Source organism: Eretmochelys imbricata, chromosome 2 (genome assembly GCF_965152235.1).
Source record: "Eretmochelys imbricata isolate rEreImb1 chromosome 2, rEreImb1.hap1, whole genome shotgun sequence".
NCBI lineage: Eukaryota > Metazoa > Chordata > Testudines > Cheloniidae > Eretmochelys > Eretmochelys imbricata.
Window position 1 is genome coordinate 85,063,306 of NC_135573.1, and position 18,693 is coordinate 85,081,998.

Consider the following 18,693-nt stretch of genomic DNA (forward strand, 5'->3'; position numbering starts at 1 on the left):
CCTTTTTTTCCAAACCAAAAACACTTTTAAAATCACATTTGGGAATGCAGGTAAGCCAGTGATTTACATTCCAGTTATTATTTAAAATATGCATTTAAACATTTTTTAAAAAAAGAAACTATAAATTCACAAAGATAAAATTTAAATTAAAGTGATAGTGCACATCAGAACATTAAGGGAACACCAATAAATAAACTGAAATATATTACAAATAAGTTATTTCTATTTACCTTTTCAAATATTAAAAATCTTTACTCCATTTCTTCATCATTCTTTACAAAAAGATTATGAGAATTTTATGGAAACATCTGCGAAAAATATAATAAATACTTCTTTTAAAACTTTCAATGCAGGAGACAAAAACAACCTTTTTGTCTTTTAAATTTTCCCCCAAGGGAAAAAAAAGCAACAATTTTATACCAAGTTAAACGGAATATAGTAATTTTTAGTTTATATTTGAACAGATAAGAATAAAAAATAAATAATTACAACTTACACTAAAATAAATGATGTAACAGATGTCTGTGGTGATATGTAATAAGTCAAGTGGCTAACTAGTGGCATTGTAGGGGGCAGAAGTAGTTTCTGTCCTGTATTTACCAATTTCTAAATTAGGTGTACACTTCAAATTTTGCTGTAAAGCTAGGCAAATGTTATAATGGCCTGTCCACAGGTGTTAGGAACCAGCAGGCATTCAACTAAGAATCAATTTAAAATACATTCCAAAAATATCATATAATGTACAAATACAATTCATAATCTACAAGACTAAAAAGTCTTCCATTTTCCATTTTTTGGAATTCACTATGACATAACCTTTGTATAAATGTCTGTAGCCACTTCTCAATCTAAGTCTTAACTCTTCTTTCAGAAAACTTCAACTGAAACGTACTTATGAACGTGCATCTTCACCTGAATGCTGCTTTGTACATCTTAGTACAAAGGAGTTCCAAATAATTTTTAATACTTAACATGACTATATGACCAAAAGTGGCAGTTGGCACTATATATACTGCAAACACTGTGATTTTTCATTGCTGCTAAAAGTTAAATGAAGTGGGTTCTTTTCAAAACTAGCAAATACACTGGTATTCAAATGCTTATAGGGCCAACCTTTCAAAGCTCCCTTAACATGAAGCACTCAGTGGGGTTACACTGGATTTCTGATCACTGTAGTTAAAAGTCTTTTAAATATTAAATTATTAGCCCTTATCTTGTAAACCACAGCAGTAAATATTTGTGCCCTGTTTATAAATACATAGCTCAGATACCAATGGCTTTGAGAGGTAGCAAATTCTCTAGTGGCTTTACAATGTTTTCATGACACTATTTGGTGCCAAAACCTATTACCTCTCCTAATTTCTTGAATGAAATTAAATTAGCACCTGGCTATGTTACATTAAAAGAAGCTGTCTGGCATGATCTTAGATGTATATTTTTAGAAAGCGCTTAACTTTCTGGTGGGAATTTCAAATGTTTTAGATGGGAGCTACACAGTTAAGGCTACCATGCACTGGAATTTTCACAGGTGGAATGTTCACACTGTTTAAATAAGGAGGGCATTTACAGCCAACTTTGGTTGGATGCAAAGTACACATTAGCCACCACTCAGTGGACTCTGTCACTATACTATTTCCAGGTTAGAGAGAAAAGATCTTCCTTTCTTGTAAGGGTAACACCCTGCTATATGATGTCCAAGTGGGAGAAGAGATGATAAGAACCACCCTGAGCAGGGCAGGATTCTAACCTAGAGCTCAAGAGAGCACTAACAATAGGGAATGGCTACTATGCCAGAAGACACAAAAGGGCATGGTCTGCTGACTAGGGGGCATAGCCAGGTGGGCCCGGCCAACTAGCACCAATGTTGCCTTCTGCAGCATGTTCAGGCTGCTCATTTTCAGCGACATACCCAAGACCTCCTATCCTGTGTTGGCACAATGGCTGGTGTCACTAATGCATAGCCAACGCCTTCCTCCATCAGTGCAATTCCAAGCAGCAAGGACAAGATTTTACCTTAAGTATCAAGTAAATTGCTGAAGACTAGGGAATGCATATTGTTCATGATTTCAAAAGCTAGTGTAGTGAACAAATATAGGCTCATTATGGTCCCACTGTGTCTGAAAAATCCTCATTTTTGAAAAATGGGGTATTTTATATTATTAAAAAAGAGACTAAAGGAGAAACTTACTCCCAGCTATGAACCATCTGATGGAAGCAGTCTGACCTGAAGCTTACAACCAGCTGTGTATAAAACAAAACAAAGTCTTGCTTTGAAAAACATCATGGATTCCATTTACAGTATTTCAGAAACAGGGGTGGATGGGTGTGAAATCTGATCATTTCACCAAGATTAAGACATCAACAAAACCAAGCTGTTTTTTCTTTTTTTTTCTTCTTTTTTAAATCCAATATAATTCATACAATACAATACAACAGGAAATGACAATACAGTACAGTTTTAAAAATTCTTAATACTTTGACAAAAAAGTCCCTTTTTATATTATCTTCAACCATCATTTCTTCTTATCTCCTTTCCTTTTGCCTTTTTATTGCCTTTCAAAATAGATGATTTCCCTGGAAGATTGAATTTACAATCTTCTGCTGATCAAAATGTTTAAGTAGTGATTGATGAAATACAAATGAGGCAGTTTGTGCAGCTGTGAGAGTGTGCAGGTATCTTTTCACAGGATCTTTTCTGTCCCTCACCATCTCACCTGCACAATTTACTTCTCCCTCCTTTTTACCACAACACAGCTATCTCTCCCCTTACCTCGCCCTTTGTGACGTCTTAAATTCAGGTGAGATATGATTCTGAGGTTTAGAATAAAGTGCGCCATCTGCTTAAAAAATAATAGTAATAAAAAGAAGGGAATCTGAGCCATAGCTCCTTTAATCTTTAATGAGGAAGACGGCAGAGTCCCAAAGGATCACCCTGCATTACTGAATTTCCAAAATACTCTATAGTTTTATATTGCTGTACACCAGGTAACAGACTAACTTTAGATAAACTAAAGATCATGAATGAGTTAAATGGTGCATTTACTATACAGGTGCGTGTGTGTCTGTGTGTACGTGAGTTCTGTATTTATTTCTTAAACAGAAAAAAGGATTGTACTCTCTTACATGAGGCAAAGTGGGAGCATCAATACATGTGACAAAGCATTATAATGACATGGGCAAACCTTTAGAAAGCAACGGTTATTAGAGGACACCTCTTGGATGATCGACAACTACACCACGAAAGTGGACTTCATTGGGATCATTGGGATTATGGAGGGAGAGAGAGAGAAAGAAAGAAAGAAAGAAAGAGGAGAATACAAATACTTAATGGTGGCTCTGAATAGGGACCTAGAGGAGCAGATTATACAAGAGACTTGTCTTGCCAGTGAGAGTCCTCCTGGTGGGATCCCTTCATAGCCTCGTCTGGGCTTCGGGGATGTAAATCTCAATGCTTTCAGCGCTCTCAGTGGCTGAATTCTGGCGGACAGATGCGGCTCGTTTGGCAGCCATCAGCCGTTTCCGGGCCTCTTGACGCTGTGAGCTTTCCAGAGAACGTTCCCGTAAGAGTGGCACCTGACCTTTCGCTGGCTTCTTTGGCACTGGAGGAGGGACCCTTCTCTCCTGATCAAAGCAGAAGGTTAATGACATTATACAGCTTCTCAGGGAAAGCTTGGAAAAAACTAGGATAGGTCAGTAGTTAGAACACACATTTTACCTAAGGTTTGTTAGTTCTTATCTGCATTTTTTTCTTCATTGAACTGGCTTTTGTATTCAAGGGTTCATAAAAATAATGTAAGCTTAAAGCAAAGGATAGTATTGATCGCAGTGCTAGTTCTCCACAGGTACGGTGTGTATTAAACGCCTGGCGCTGAAAGGGCCGAAGCTCCCACAGCTAACCAATTAATGCGGTTCCCATTGGGGAATCCAGACTCCTCGTCCTGGTGCCAGGGATTAGAAAGGAGAGCATCTTAAACAGAACTTTGTAGCACTATTTAAGCTAATACAGTTTCATAAACCTAATGTTTAAATTCTACTACGGAATTAAAAAAACCCAACTCCTATCAAACTCTTTGGGTTTGTCAATAAAATTAATTTACTATAGCAGCAATCTGTGTTACAGAAGTGAAAAGCACAAATGATCTTGTCCCTTACACACAGTACATACATAACACTAGATGGGCTTACAACACTGAGATTCAATGGATATATATCACACAGTAAATGTAATGTAAACTAGCAGCTTGGAGTTGGCTATACAGTTAGAATAAAAAACATGTGCTTAGTGGTGGCTGATCTTGGTAATAGCTCAAATAATCCACACTTTTCATGTCTCACTATAAAAATTCTTTAAATTTAGCACCATGCTGAATGAGCGTGAGGAATTACAATAACCTACACACTGAAAAACGGGTAGGAATTTAAAAAAAAATCACTGAGAAAACATACACTAATCGTCACTTGAGCAGCCAAATATACATGGTTAACAAAGATGTAATTTTTATATCTATAAGGATGGCTTTAGAAAAAGTGTGTATTCAGTTCTGAATTTCAGGCAGCTATAAAGTTTTTGTCATGTCAATTTAGATGGTATTTTAAATTACATCCCCTTCCAAATGTGAACATAGTTTCTGAGAGTAGGGATTTTATTACTACAAAGATTCCATTCTAGCCTTTAGTTTGCTCTCATGTTGATCACAACAGCCTTTATTACTTGAAATATAAAGCTGCCTAGTTGCACTTATTGTTCACACTTTGCTTTTTCCTCTACATCTAAAGATTAATCTATGCTGTTTAACAGGCCCAAGGGGGGCGGGGGGGGGGAGACAGAGGCAAATGCAAATATCAATTCCACAGAAAGTTTTCATTCTTTTTTTCCTTTTAAAATAGGAGATGAACAGTTTAATTTAAAATCACAGTCAAATGAAACAGGAACAGAGTCAGTGTAATTCTTTAAAGTGCATAACCTCTACCTTCCTACTGCAGATTGTAAATACATACGATCCTTTCTTCATTACTGCTTAACTTCTTTTAACCCTTTATAGTCTTCCTTTTGGTGGGATTTCCTTGAAATGTTTTCAAGGAAAATGAAAGGGACATTTTTAGTAAAACTCTCTTTTCTTCATGCTGAAGACTGGACACATTCTTTTGCATTAGAAGCTAATGAAAAATCGTATATTAGCATGTGCGCGCATGTGTGTTTGCAGTTTTACAGCTCCTTCTCAAAAAAGACATATTAAAAAGTAATTACCTGACTTCTGTATTGTAGCCTCAGAAAACAAACAAGGGCCACCCCCAAATAAAACACTAATGGTATTCCTCTGATGGTTTGGGATTAACCTGGAATTTGGCTCTCCTAATTCAGAAACAAAGGGCATGATTTTTTAGTTTTGTTTGGTGGGAACAGGATTCTAACAGAACTGTATTTGGAAGTTCTGTGGAAACTTGTGTTCTGTGGAAATCTGCTGGAAGATTTGTGGAAATCTGTGTTATTATTTGTCCAAAAGAAAATGCCACTTTGCTTGTCCGCAACAAGATGGATCAGAGCTATTTTTAGGGCAGTTAATCCAGACATCAGTTTGGGTTACCCAGACGTATATATTACTTGAAAAAGGGTACAATACTTGGTCTGCAAATGGTGCACTCCTTGCTCCCTTGCCTTTTTGGTGTATGTTATATCCCTACCTATGTGTCATAGTCATCAGCCAATGCCCATTTCCGAGTCTAATGAGGCTAATGGAAACCCAGCTGTAGTGTTAGATGGCAGCAGGAGCATAGCATTAGATTGTACATTCCTCTGGACACAGATCTGGCTTTAAGTGTTTTCTGTGAAGTTTCTAACTCACTTATGGGTTCTATAAAATAAACAATTATGATAACAATAGTTTTGGAGAACTGTATTGTGGCTCACCCAAGGTGCTGTTTGACCAGCTGATCAGCTGTCCTGATGGTGAGGATTAAAAATAAGGATATGTGCCAAACCAGAATGAAAAAAGGAACGTGGTTCACACTTGGAAACCTGGTAGTCTCTTTATGGCAACAACGGAAAACTCTGTTAAAAATAATTACCAGTGCTACAAATGATTTTTGGGCTATCTCAGAAAAATAACATTACCCGCAAAATGAACCCAATTACAAGAATTTCCATTTAAAAAACAAAAGAAAGCAAACAAAAAAAAATGGCATGGAAAGATTACCATGCAACTTGTAGGAAGTTTGGTTTTAGCTCTGTATGACGGCAGTTGGTTTATCACTGTACTTATGATCTGGTTACCAAAGTCAGTGATGATTTCTAGTTTTCTCAGTAACAAAGCCTAGAGTGTGCAAGTAAACTGAATTCTTGCTATATGCAATAATATGCACCATAAATGTGATTTATTTAAATTTAAGAATCAATATATATGGCAGTTCCTTCCAACGACTGATAAACTAGTATGATTAAATGTAAAGTTTAACAAAGTACTACATTCCCATTATCCAATTCACAAAGACAGATTTGGTTTTAAAATATGCCTGAAACATATTACAGATAATATCCCAGATGATTGTTATGTAAACATTGTTGTTACAGTGAAATGAATCTGATATGAGCTTCATTGCACATTTTTAACATCTGTACGCAGAGGACTATTTAATTTGTCCAGTATTTGTGCAGGGTTTTAAATGAAGCATACAAAATCTACATTGTTCTACCTTCTTGTCATGAGGATCCATCTGTTTCCAGTTATTGGCCTTTAACTGATGAAGTTCATCAAATTTCATACTAATATTTTCTATGGACAACTGGAGCATATCCCAAAACCCTGCTAAATCCTGGGAGGTCGGCCTTGGATGTGCATTAGGATTCTGTACAACAGAAGAAAAAATATTTTGGCTTTAGTATCTTTTAATATAAAGCATTTGTGCAAATGGCTATGCACCTCACAGTAAAGCAGTTTACTTCGATTCAAATTGATCAATGAGATACTTAGAAGAAGTTAATAGAAATGAGAAAGAACACTTTTTACTAGTATTTTTACTTATAAAGATTTAGAGCTAAATTCTGACAGGTGTGCTCCAGAAAACCTGTGGTTTCCCCTGAAGTCAGTGGCCTCAATTCTGGCTACCCATCAAAACATAGGGAAAGGTTGCTTCTCCGTCCTTCTGTAACAGGAGCAGCAGGGTGGCACTCTTTGGCACAGCCAAGGGGTCTACCCTTCGTAAAATCCTGGCTGCACTGAAGTCAATGGCAAGACTCCTGTTGACTTCACTGCTGTCAGGATTTCATCCCACATTTCTGCATGTGCATCTACTGATTCAACAGGGCATTAATTCACATTTGTACAGTGCTTCAATGATATTAAGGACTATGAAAATATTACATTTTAAATAAATGTACCCTGGACAGATTATTTATATTCCTGGCAAAAATAATCTGGGCAGAGGGAAATATATGGGAAAAGAGAATATAGATGCACATTAACCCTACTTTTGCAGGGTACTCTTTTGGGGAGAGTTATATGTTGAACCGGAATCTGACTGTTAAAACTTTACTTGTGCCACTGGCTAGTAAGATTTTGACCTTCCAGTCAAATGATACACACTGCTGTGGTGAAGTCTGTCTAAAGGATCTCTTTAAATGATTTACATCAAATAGACTGTTGGATACATGGGTTTACAGCTTGATTCTTCAGAAGTGCTGAACATCCACAACTTCACTTGAGGTAATGGGCTCTATGGGTGCTCAGCGCCTCTTCAAATCAGACCTGTCCTGACACCCAACAATTCTATATGATAGCTGGCTTAGCTGAGATTATGGTTTTATCTCACATTGTGTTAACATATCTTTCTCCAGCAAAAAGTAAAGCAGGTGCTGGTTGTGAAACTGTTTCCCTTAAGAAATTTCTACCACTGTATTTTTTTCATAGTGGGATGCCTATCCCACTATGAGAGAAGCAAGATGCCTATCCCACCAAAGCAGTGACTGTGGAAAAAGAAGAAGTCACTTTTCTGCATAGAAAGGATACAGGTTATAACAGGATTCTTAGTTCTTGACCATTGACATTATTAGGTAGGCAAACTGAAATAGTAACTTTTACATACACAGATATGGGAACAAAATACTTTTTCATTCTTCATGGTAAAAAGAGAAGGACTAACTCATGCAGAACTGATTTCCATTGCATCTTGCAATTTAGGCAGATTTCTAATTTAGGCCCTGATCCTCTGAGGTGCTTTGCCTTCAGTGAGAGCTGAAGGCCCTCAGTACTTTGCCACAGGAGTGAGCCTCTGATTCCAAAGTAGAGTTCAGTATGGAGTTTTTACAGTTATATTTTTCTCTTTAAGGCCTTGATCCAGCTCTCTTTGAGAGACTCCTAATGACTTGGATGAGAACTGGGTCAGGTGCTGAAAGAAAATGTCATATTAAAATATACACTATCCCATAATGTCAACTTGGCATAGTTCAAAAAGTGTTTTTGTAACAATGAAAAACAAAATCAGTTTATCTGTAATTTGGAGCCATGGCAGCCTTATCTCAGCCTGATTGGATGTTTTAAGAAGAGAGCTTAATAACAGGATGCAGAGTAACAGCCGTGTTAGTCTGTATTCGCAAAAAGAAAAGGAGTACTTGTGGCACCTTAGAGACTAACCAGTTTATTTGAGCATGAGCTTTCGTGAGCTACAGCTCACTTCATCAGAAGTGAGCTGTAGCTCACGAAAGCTCATGCTCAAATAAACTGGTTAGTCTCTAAGGTGCCACAAGTACTCCTTTTCTTTTTTTAATAACAGGATGGTTAGTGCAGAGGAAGGAAAGCAATGAGTTCTGCGGTCCATTCTCTGCTCTGCCCTGAACCTTTCTGTGCTACAGATTCCTCATGAGTAAATTGGGGGTAATTGTGCTTATCTACTCTGCAATGGTGAATCATTAAACATTTGATAACCGAGGGCTCTTCTGTTTAGCAGACAAAGGTATAACAAGTTGAAGTTGAAACTAAATAAATTCAGACTAAAAATAAGATGAAAATGTTTAATAGTGAGGATAATTAGCTATTGGAACCACTTATTAAGGGTCGTGGTGGATTCTCCTTCACTAGAAATTTTTAAATCAAGATTGGCCATTTTTCTAAAACGTATGCTATAGCTGAAACAGGAATTAATTTAGGGAAGTTCTATGGCCTGTGTTATACTGGAAGGTCACACTAGATGACAACTGTGGTCCCTTCTGGCCTTAAAATCTATGAATTAGTTTAAAACGTGGTTTGAAATCTTTGATAAATGCAAAGTATTATCATCATTTTAGGTATGTGGTATACAATGTATTGTGCATTATTAGGGATAAGCAAACTGATTCTGAGAAATTAAGAACTTTGTTTTGCCTTTTTTGGGGATTTGGAAGAGTTTGATTAGCTTCAATAATTCATTATTTTTCATTTTTGCAAAATGGTACACTGCCTTGATTTGGAGGCAGATGGGCCAAAACTCCACAATAGATATTGATTTACGGTACATCTGTCCAACTGAAAGCAAGCAGCACTGGAAATCCCATGAGAAAGTGTCATCCCACAAGATTTCCAGTCCAATTTTGAAAACTCAAGAGGTTCACTCAGTTTTGAAAAGCTTCCAAACCTTTGGGTGCTTATCTGAAAAGAATCCATTCCAAGTGTGAAATCCTGCCTCTGTAGAAGTTATTGGCAAAGCTCCTATTGAATTTCATCCTAAGCCTTTTGAGTTTCTCTCTTTTTAAATTATTATGGGCCTCACAGAGATCTCCCACTGTTTTTACACTGGTATAACTCCATTAAATTCAATGGATTTACATTGGTTGGATGAATCAAGCCCTTTATTGGAATAAATTGGAGATATTCTAATCTAGAAAAAGCTTTAGACAATTTAAGGCATAGTGACTCACAGAGTAAATTCCTTAGCAATAACAGAAGCACAATCATATCTATAATAAACATTACATACCAGGTTTTCTTCACACAGTTCTCTGAACTGGTAAAATTTCTGGGCCATGAGAAGCTGGGCACTGCCCACTGCAGTTCGAATTTTCCCTAGAACTGACAGGAAAGCAAACATAAGTCAGCACCAGTTATACAGTGGTGCCTTTCTGTAGTGATTGAACCAGATACACCAATGAGGAAGTTATGGAGTAAACATCTTTCATTTTACCTCTTTTGCTGGTATAGCTTATACAGGATCCCCAAATGAAAACATTGGTGAAACAGGATAATCTGCCCTTTTAAAGGACGGGGGGCTGGTGATCAGCCAACCCTGTTTGCTTATCAGACCCAGTTGGGAAGGAGCCAGGTGATACTTATAAAGGGCTGAGAGCACTCAGTTGTAGGGAGCTGTGGGACAGAGGTTGGCTCTTGTGACGGTCCCTGGAGCAGAGAGGTGTAGCGTGAAGCCTGTGTTGGTGAGGGGAATAGCTTTGGTTTGTGTTATCTGGTGAGTTTTTTGTTTGAATTAATAAGCACACTTCTATGCTGGTATAACCACATCTACATGGTAGCTTTTGCTGATATAGAAATGTTGTGAAAAATCACCCCCTTTCTGACACTGTTATATCTGCCAAAGTTTCTAATGTAGACCTGATCTCACATGCAGAAAAGTAAAGAGCTTTCAGAAAGTGTTACAAATGTGGAACTAATCATGTGCCATATTGGGGAAACACAGCTTTTACCAAAACCTCTGCTGTTTCCCTCAGAAACAGAGGGCCCAGTTCTTGGTCTGGTTGACTACTGGCTGGTGCTGGTCCCAGGAGGAGGAAACAGTGGCTCTATGTCACACTTACAACCCCCACCCTGATCCTAGGGCCATCCAGAGGCTTTTTCAGTCACCACTGCAACTTTGAGCAGCTTCAGGGCTGCTCTCAATTGTCCCCAGCCACCTATGGTCCTAACTGGCCATTTCAATAGCCAACACTCACCAGAGCATAACGGTGCTCCATGTCATGTTTCCCCCAGCTGCGTCCACTACACTGGTAGCCCGGAGGAAGGCAGCAAAGGGTCACTATGGCAGCTTTGCACCTCTTGGCAATTCCCGCACACTGGTCAGTTAAATCAGCTTTATGGTCTCTTTGCACCATCAGAGTGGTGCAATGAGTTAGAGTAGACCCTGGCCCATAGTATATGGTTTTACAACAGTCTGGATGGACTTAAATTGGTATTTACCACTTTACTAATGAAAGACATTTGTTCTGCTTTGATCTGAACCATTATTATTAAAAATAATTATTGTAGCGCCCAGAGGCTGCAACTAAGATAGGGCCCCATTGTGCTAGGCAGTGTTCAAGCAGAGAGAGGCAGTCTGTGAAGAGCTTATAGTCTAAATAGACAAGACAAACAATGTGAAGTAGGGAGAACTGAGGCACAGAGAGGTGAAGTGACTGGCCCGAGGTCACCCGGCAGGTCAGTGGCAGAACACAGAATAGATCCCAGTCTCCTGACTCCCAAGCCAATGCCATGTCTATGGACCACGCTAAACCCCTATAAATTCAAACACAGTGTTGAGGAGAGCTCAAAGGGGGAAAATGCCTTCGACACTTTGGGGTTGTAAAATCCACAGTAAAGAACTCAGCCCACCCACAGGCCAGACTTTATAGGTGGCTACCAGAGGCACTGCCCCAAAATCATTTAAAACTGAAAGACTCTTCGGGGTATTCACAAACACGGAGACACCAAGCAAGTAGGGACAAAACTAAGTTATGAACTGAAGTAGGCTTAACTGAAGCCAGGTATACAATCACAGCTCCATGTTTTACCCTTTTAGGGCTGATTAATGTAGCACAACAACTTAGCCGAGTGGAAGTAAAGTTGGACATAGAATACACTGTAAAAGGAAGAAGGGTAAAATAGTCGGGGGGGGGGGAGGGGAAACCTTTTATGATTCTTCCTTCAGAGCCCTACAGAAAAGAATGCCATGCATACACAAGCACAATCCAAGCCTTTCACTTTGCTCCCAGAGCTTAGCACTGCCAGGAAATAGCTCTGAACTAGAAGATTCACTAAGTGGAATATTTTCAGCACGTTGCACCGGGAATTCTACTTACAACTGTCATTATTGTTAGTAAAGGTTGCGTGTCTAATTCCCTGCGCACTGTGCTGCAAATGCACCCTTTGCAGTGTCTAGTCATTTATGCAACCCAGTGTGCAAACCACTCAACTGAAAGGAACTTTCAATGGTGGGGAGGAGCTACTTTGAGAGCTTTCATGTGGTTCCCATTGTTATGAAAACTCTTCCCACTGTGTGTATTTCAGAACAGCTGCCTCATCTGGAGCTTGGCCATCTGATGCTTCACAACACTGCCTGGGAGTTGAGAGGGGGAAAATGGTCCCTCAACTTTTCAGTAAAAAGTTAAGATAGAACTTTATATGAAATATACATTGATTGCATGGAGGTAATGTTGAAAGTCTGTTTATAAGTGAATTTAAAATACACTTTTTGGTGGGGGATGGGGATGGACATGAACCCCTTTCTTTTTGTTTTTAAAGACTACTTAATAAGTTTAATATTCTAAAATATCATTCGATAGAACTGGGGGGAAAGGACTGGCTAGTTGTTTAAAACCTTCACCCCAGCTGATTGTGAGATGCATGCTGATGTTCTCCACTGTAACCACTTCTGCTGTATCTAGTCAAGTGTCATTGATTTTCCTACCCCTGGAAAACAAGCAGTCCATTAACATGTTACCAGTCAACAAGACCAACCCTGTCACAGAAGTTTAAAAAAAAGACTTCAAACAAAGCAGGTGAAAGACTGAAAGGAATCTCCCCAGAAGGCAAAAAGTCTCCTCAATAGCTAAATACTAACTTACAATATTTGTTGCTTTTAGTTTTCAAAGCAGCGTGCCTACTCCTCTGACTCAGTCAAAATCTCTAGTGCCAGGAATGGAAGGGTTAAGGTGTACTGTGGTAAAAGAAATAAAAACACACTGATGCACTTATCTGGCTAAAATCCTGAGCGGCTCCATTCTTGAACACAAGTTTGGGGACAAATACTAAGTGAATAAGAGGAAGTGACAATATATCAGAAAACGACTGATGGAGTCTTAAGCAGCATGGGGAGGTGAGTGTAGGAGGAAGGTAGTATATATAAAAACATTGAAATTGACTACTTTAGTTCATAATGCTACAAACAAAATTTACAAAGCAAGCAGACAAAAAAATCCCTCCTGTTCATTAAATCCATCAAGATGCAGTCATAACAGACCCTAGCAACCATTTACTTCTCTTCCAGAATAAAGTGTTCATATGGGAGAGTTATTGTGCAATAGCTATAGTGAAATATTTAATCTGGAATAGCTAAACTGGTCAATTTCTCAGACATGCTCTTAATCTGGTATATTTTCAAAGTGGTCTAGTACATCGAGCACTGGGCAGGGATTCTGGAGACCTAAATTTTATTTCCATCTTGGCCATTGGCTGCTGGGTGACCTTAGGCAAGTCACTTCACCCCTCTGTGCCTCAATTTCTCTCTGTGTAAAATGTGAATAATGATGCTGACCTCCTTTGTAAAGCGCTTTGAGATCTACTGACGAAAATACCTAGGTATTATTTATAGCCACACAGATTATAAACTCTTTGGAGCAAGGACCATCACTTCTAATGGTGCCAAGTATACATTTTGGATGATACATAAATAAATGCAGGGGTAGAGGAGTGAAAATGCAACCCCCTTCCCCCCACCCAATAAGACAAAAAGTGGAGTTTGGTACATCTTGAAAGGAGTTTGCCTGCATATGTATCAAAGAGTAACAAGAAATAGAAAAAAGTGATAAAGAAGTAAAATTGAGGTGATGTGAAAAGTCATAATATGATGAGGGTTTTTCAAAAATATTATTTGACCTCTAAACACCAACCAAACTCTTTGCACTTTGATTATGATGGACCTCAGGGTCTAACAAAGAAACCACTTTGGGACTGTGGTTATAAAATGCCACATAAAGAATGAACACCTGATGTTTACAGTGTTGTTGTAGTCCTGTTGGTCCCAGGATATTAAAGAAACAAGGTGGGTGAGGTAACATCTTTTACTGGGCCAACTTCTGTTGGTGAGAGAGGAAAGCTTGCCTCTTGCACCAACAGAAGTTGGCCCGAATAAAATATATTACTTTCTCTCTAACACCTGACAGTTAGTCAGGGGGAACAAGCTGGATAACAGAGGAGACTGGCTGACTGCAAGGCTGAGCATCAGGAATAAGGGGAGGGAACAGTGGCAGAAAATAAAATGGACCAAGACTGAGGTTTGTGTTGCAGATGTTAGCTGTGCACTGTGCATATGAAAGAACCCTGCCATACAGATGGTACAATCCATTTCCCAGCCAGGATGGACCAATATTTAGCCTATTTGTGTCAACAGACTTGCATTTAAATAACTCAGAACATGACAAAAGCCAGGAAATTCAAAGTTAATGCTAACACTCGTGTCCTTAGTCAGCTATTAAGAAGAAAAGAAGTGGAATGAAACAAGCTAAGGACTGATTCTACAACCTTATACTGAGTAGCATTTATTATTGTGAGTGATCTCATTGGAGATTAATGGCACTATCTGGATGAGTAAGTGCCACTCAATATGAATAAGCATTCCAGAATCAGGCCTTCGGTCTTTTGATTTACCTGGTTTTTTTAGTGTGACTGACAAGTTTTCTAGTTATAGTATTTTGTAGCCCATGGATATTTCTCTTTTCTTTAAATCTTTGTACACTGGCAAGGATAACATCTGGGACCTGGCTCTTCTGAGGCTTTGGGAAATGGGCTGGTGTAGAGGGAACTAGTCAGGGAGAAGAGTTATAGAAAAGCAGAGTACACAGAAGAGCCAGGGAGCTGTAGGAATAACTGATTATTTTATTTGCTCATAATTAGGACTAGAGGAATACATCTGAGGGACAAAGAGAAATCAGTGTTTAGTTTTATTTTCTCATGCATAATCACTTGCAGAAAGAAGAGTCACTCCTATCTCTCTCCAAACTTTCCTCCCTTTTGTTCCTGAGCTTCCAATTTCATACTTCGTTTAAAACAAACTACGAAAACTTTGAAAGCCCCACATTAATTTGTCACAGTTTGTTGCCTTTGCTTAGCAGAAACCCTAGATTTGAATACAGGGTTACTACAGATTTGAGGTCAACTTTTATGTCTAAACAAGCCCAAAGGGGTACAATATACATGCTAAGTGATAAGATTGATGATGGGCACAAATTTTGTTAAATTCCTTTGTTTTCTTTCTTAGTCTTTCATTTGTTGGGTCTGACTCATCTCTCCATTACACCAGTATTACACATCAGACCCACTGTTTGCTTTGGACAGTCATCTGAAAGTTTATGAATCAATAAGCTACACTACTTCACAAAGATGAATGGAGATGTTTCTTAAAATTAATGAAATCAAATTAATTTTTGAAACTCTACGTGAATTCAGTATATGGCCCAAGGATTATAGGAATGCTTTTGTTTGTACCCACAACCAGCTGCAAATGTGCCTTGAGATCATATTTCTATTGATTAATACCAGTGTGAGAGGAGAATCTGGCCCATTTATATAAGGTTTGTCAGAGTTTGTTGTGTGGTAGGGTCAGTTAAAGGCCTGATACAAAGTCAATTAAAATAAATGGAAAGAATCCCATTGACTTCAGTAGGCTTTGAATCAGGTCCTTAATACATGCTTAGGTTTGCATGCTTACTTCCAACTCTTTCCTTTCATCAAGAGAAAGCTCTAGAATCATTGCTGAATTCACAAAATAGTAAAATATGGTGAAGGAGTATCTGGTGTCCTGACTGAAAGAGTGAGTATACAATGATAAAGTGATATTAATCTGCCTACTACATATGCTACAGTTTTGTGAGGAAATGTCTTCAGATAAAACCAGCAAATTTCATACAATAAGTAGTTTATGACAAGAAAGTGGGGCAAAGACATATTTATGTATACTGGTATTTCTCCCTTGAATGACTGAAACCCTAACCAGTGTTTTTATACACAGCAGTAGACTGCATTCCTAGCTAGAAACATTCAGTCCCATCTGGTAGATTCATTCCCAGTTAGATAATACCAAACGTATCTATGTAACATACAAGCTACTGTCAAATAGCAGCGAGCCGTCTCCCAGAGACAGCTGTTTCACACAAGGGCTGCATTGTCTGAGAGAAGCTTGTATCATTTTACTTCAAGTGCTGAGGGAACAAGCATTCTGTCAGCTGCCATGGCATTGAAGAAACCTCGCTCACTGCAGATTTTCATTATTTTGTTATCAGGCCAAAAACACACTGCAGACTGTCCGAGTTGAAGGTTGAAAACAAGAGATGCATTCCTTGTTCTACTTACATTTTATCAATTACAAATCCCCTCCTTCTCTGCAGCGTTTGTGTGTGTGTGTTTGTGTGTGTGTATGAAAAAGACATGATTTGCTTCTGAGTTTCCAACAACAAGCTTTTGTTCTCAGCACGAGTGAGCCGGCTACTGTGGCCCTCACCATATGCTTTTATTTGGCTTCAGGTAGAATAGGAAACTCTGTCCTGCAGTGGAATGTCAAACACAATGTCCTCAGGAAGCAGCTGTCACATTCAAGAATCGTAGATGACATCACAAAGAAACCAGTAACTCACTAATGATTGTTAAACAAGGTTGACCCCTTTACCCCCTGTAACCTCCACCAAAACCAGGAAGTGACAGTTAATAAAGAGGTAGATAAATAATCTGCAGGATATATAAAATGTAATTTTACATGGAGGCAATAGTAGAGCCTACATAACTCTTACCTTACTCGCCCCAAATTAGAATTTTTCCACTGATTGCTAAAAGTTTTAAGATGTTATAACTAAAAAGACAATGAAACACATCAACAAAGTTCTCATTAAAAGCTGTGTATAAATTAGCCTTAATAAATTCTATTTCCCCACTTGCCCTACATGAGTAATTGTTTTGATGGGCAAGTAAAATATCATTAGGTTTTTCAATTATCATCAGTCATTATGGTAACAAGCAGGCCAAGTATATTTTGTGATTGGACTGATATTCATTTTTCCCACATATGTATGTGTGCACACACTTTTCAACATAACCCCCACAGCCCAGTTCATGGGTTTTATCATCTGCATACCTACAGGGGGTAATTGTTCCATTGTGGCATGTCTCCTGTGCAAATAAACACTGATAATATACATTAAAGATGAAACCCAACCAAAACCCTGAATCCAAACACACCTCAAATTTGGGAAGTTTGGATCTGCCGCTGGAAGTTGTGGTATGGGCTCCAGTTTTTTGGATCGGTGGAATGGGTAGTTATATCCTAGCGTTAAGGTTTTGGTAACACTTTTTTTTATAAACCCATTTTCAGTTGTTTACTACCTTGCCAAATTATAACCATTTGGTCTGAAATTCTCCACGGTGGGTTTCTACATTGGGTTGAATAGTTTCAGTAACAATAGTTCAGCCATTTCTGGGAATGAGGCTAGGGAAAAATAAATAGGTTGTAGTCTGAGTGTGCCAAATCTATGTGTTGTGTGCCTCGAACTCACAATGTTGTAATATTTGCATGTGCAAAATTAGAGGCCACATTATATATATATATATATACCTAGTGAGGGTCACAGAATATGGGGAGCCTGCAATATCCAGAGGACCAGCTCAGTGGCAGGAAATTAGCTGTGCAACTCCCATTTAATCTAAAGTTTATCATATAAAGAGGAGCATTTAGCCGTGACTCTTCACAGCATCACATATAGAATAGCGCAGAAAAATTATTTCATATGCCAATCCATACACTGTGGATGTTTATCTAAATAAGGCCCATATTTGTCATCTATACAAATGTACACAAGACAGCTTAATTTCCATCCACGACCTCTTAGGAACATGGTATCCAAGGAAGCTATTATGGCCTGACTTCCAGAGCTGTCCCAACTTCAAATGGAGTTGCAGGTACTGGGCACTGCTGCTAACCAGGCCTATCATCTGATTATTGTGCAGATAAATGGCAAATGGCCTTATCAGACCTCATAGGATTCAATGGAAAGACTCCTGCTGACTTCAACAGGCTTTGGATCAGGTCTGAAATGACTATTTCTAGCAGTGATATTATTGTATTCAGTTACTTACTGTCTTCAGGTAAGTTGCTTTCCTGTTCTTCCCTCTCCATCTGTTGGCACCAGCCCTCCATACGATCTCTTTCTGCCTGAAGAAGCTTCAGAAACCAGTGCCCATCTCTATGACAAACTGACCTTTGAACAGCCTCCAGAGTATCTTCAGTTATAGAATCAATCCAGGGATCCGGAGGGGGTAAAATTGAAGGATCAAAATCTGTATCAAAGTCATCATCTACTGCACATGCATGATAATGGTTTCCTGACCCCTGTATGCTAACAGTGGAGGTGCTTGCATCTCGGGAATATTGTCTTGATATTTGCCCAGTGAATGTACTGTCCTCCTGAGGGTCCACTGATATTTCAAAATTCTCATGGAAGTCCAGGTCTGCTTGCACAGCTGCTGTTACACTATTAGATCGCGTAAACCTGCGGAAGCTTCAAAGAACATAAAAACAAAATGCTTAGTGTTAAAGATATTGTCCTAGATAAATATTCCCAATGATAAACTGGAAATACAATAAAAGATGATATTCTAAGATTCTGCCTCTCCTTGCATGGACTGAGGGAATGCCAGTCCCTGCTATAGATTTTAAATAGAAAGACCGATTTCTTTTTTCATAATATTTATCAGCATA

General features: G+C 38.6%; 1 protein-coding gene across 2 annotated transcripts in view; it reads right to left on the reverse strand.

Moving 5' to 3' along the window:
- Positions 1–3,411: 3,411 nt before the first annotated feature.
- Positions 3,412–18,693, reverse strand: part of DLGAP1 (DLG associated protein 1) — a 196,941-nt gene continuing 181,659 nt past the window's right edge. For both annotated transcript variants that reach the window (XM_077809053.1, XM_077809054.1), the window contains exons 7-10: positions 18,072–18,493; positions 9,946–10,037; positions 6,691–6,843; positions 3,412–3,621 (exon numbers count right to left, since the gene is read on the reverse strand). In XM_077809053.1, coding sequence (XP_077665179.1) covers positions 3,412–3,621; positions 6,691–6,843; positions 9,946–10,037; positions 18,072–18,493 — 877 coding nt within the window. The remainder of the gene's footprint in view (positions 3,622–6,690; positions 6,844–9,945; positions 10,038–18,071; positions 18,494–18,693) is intronic.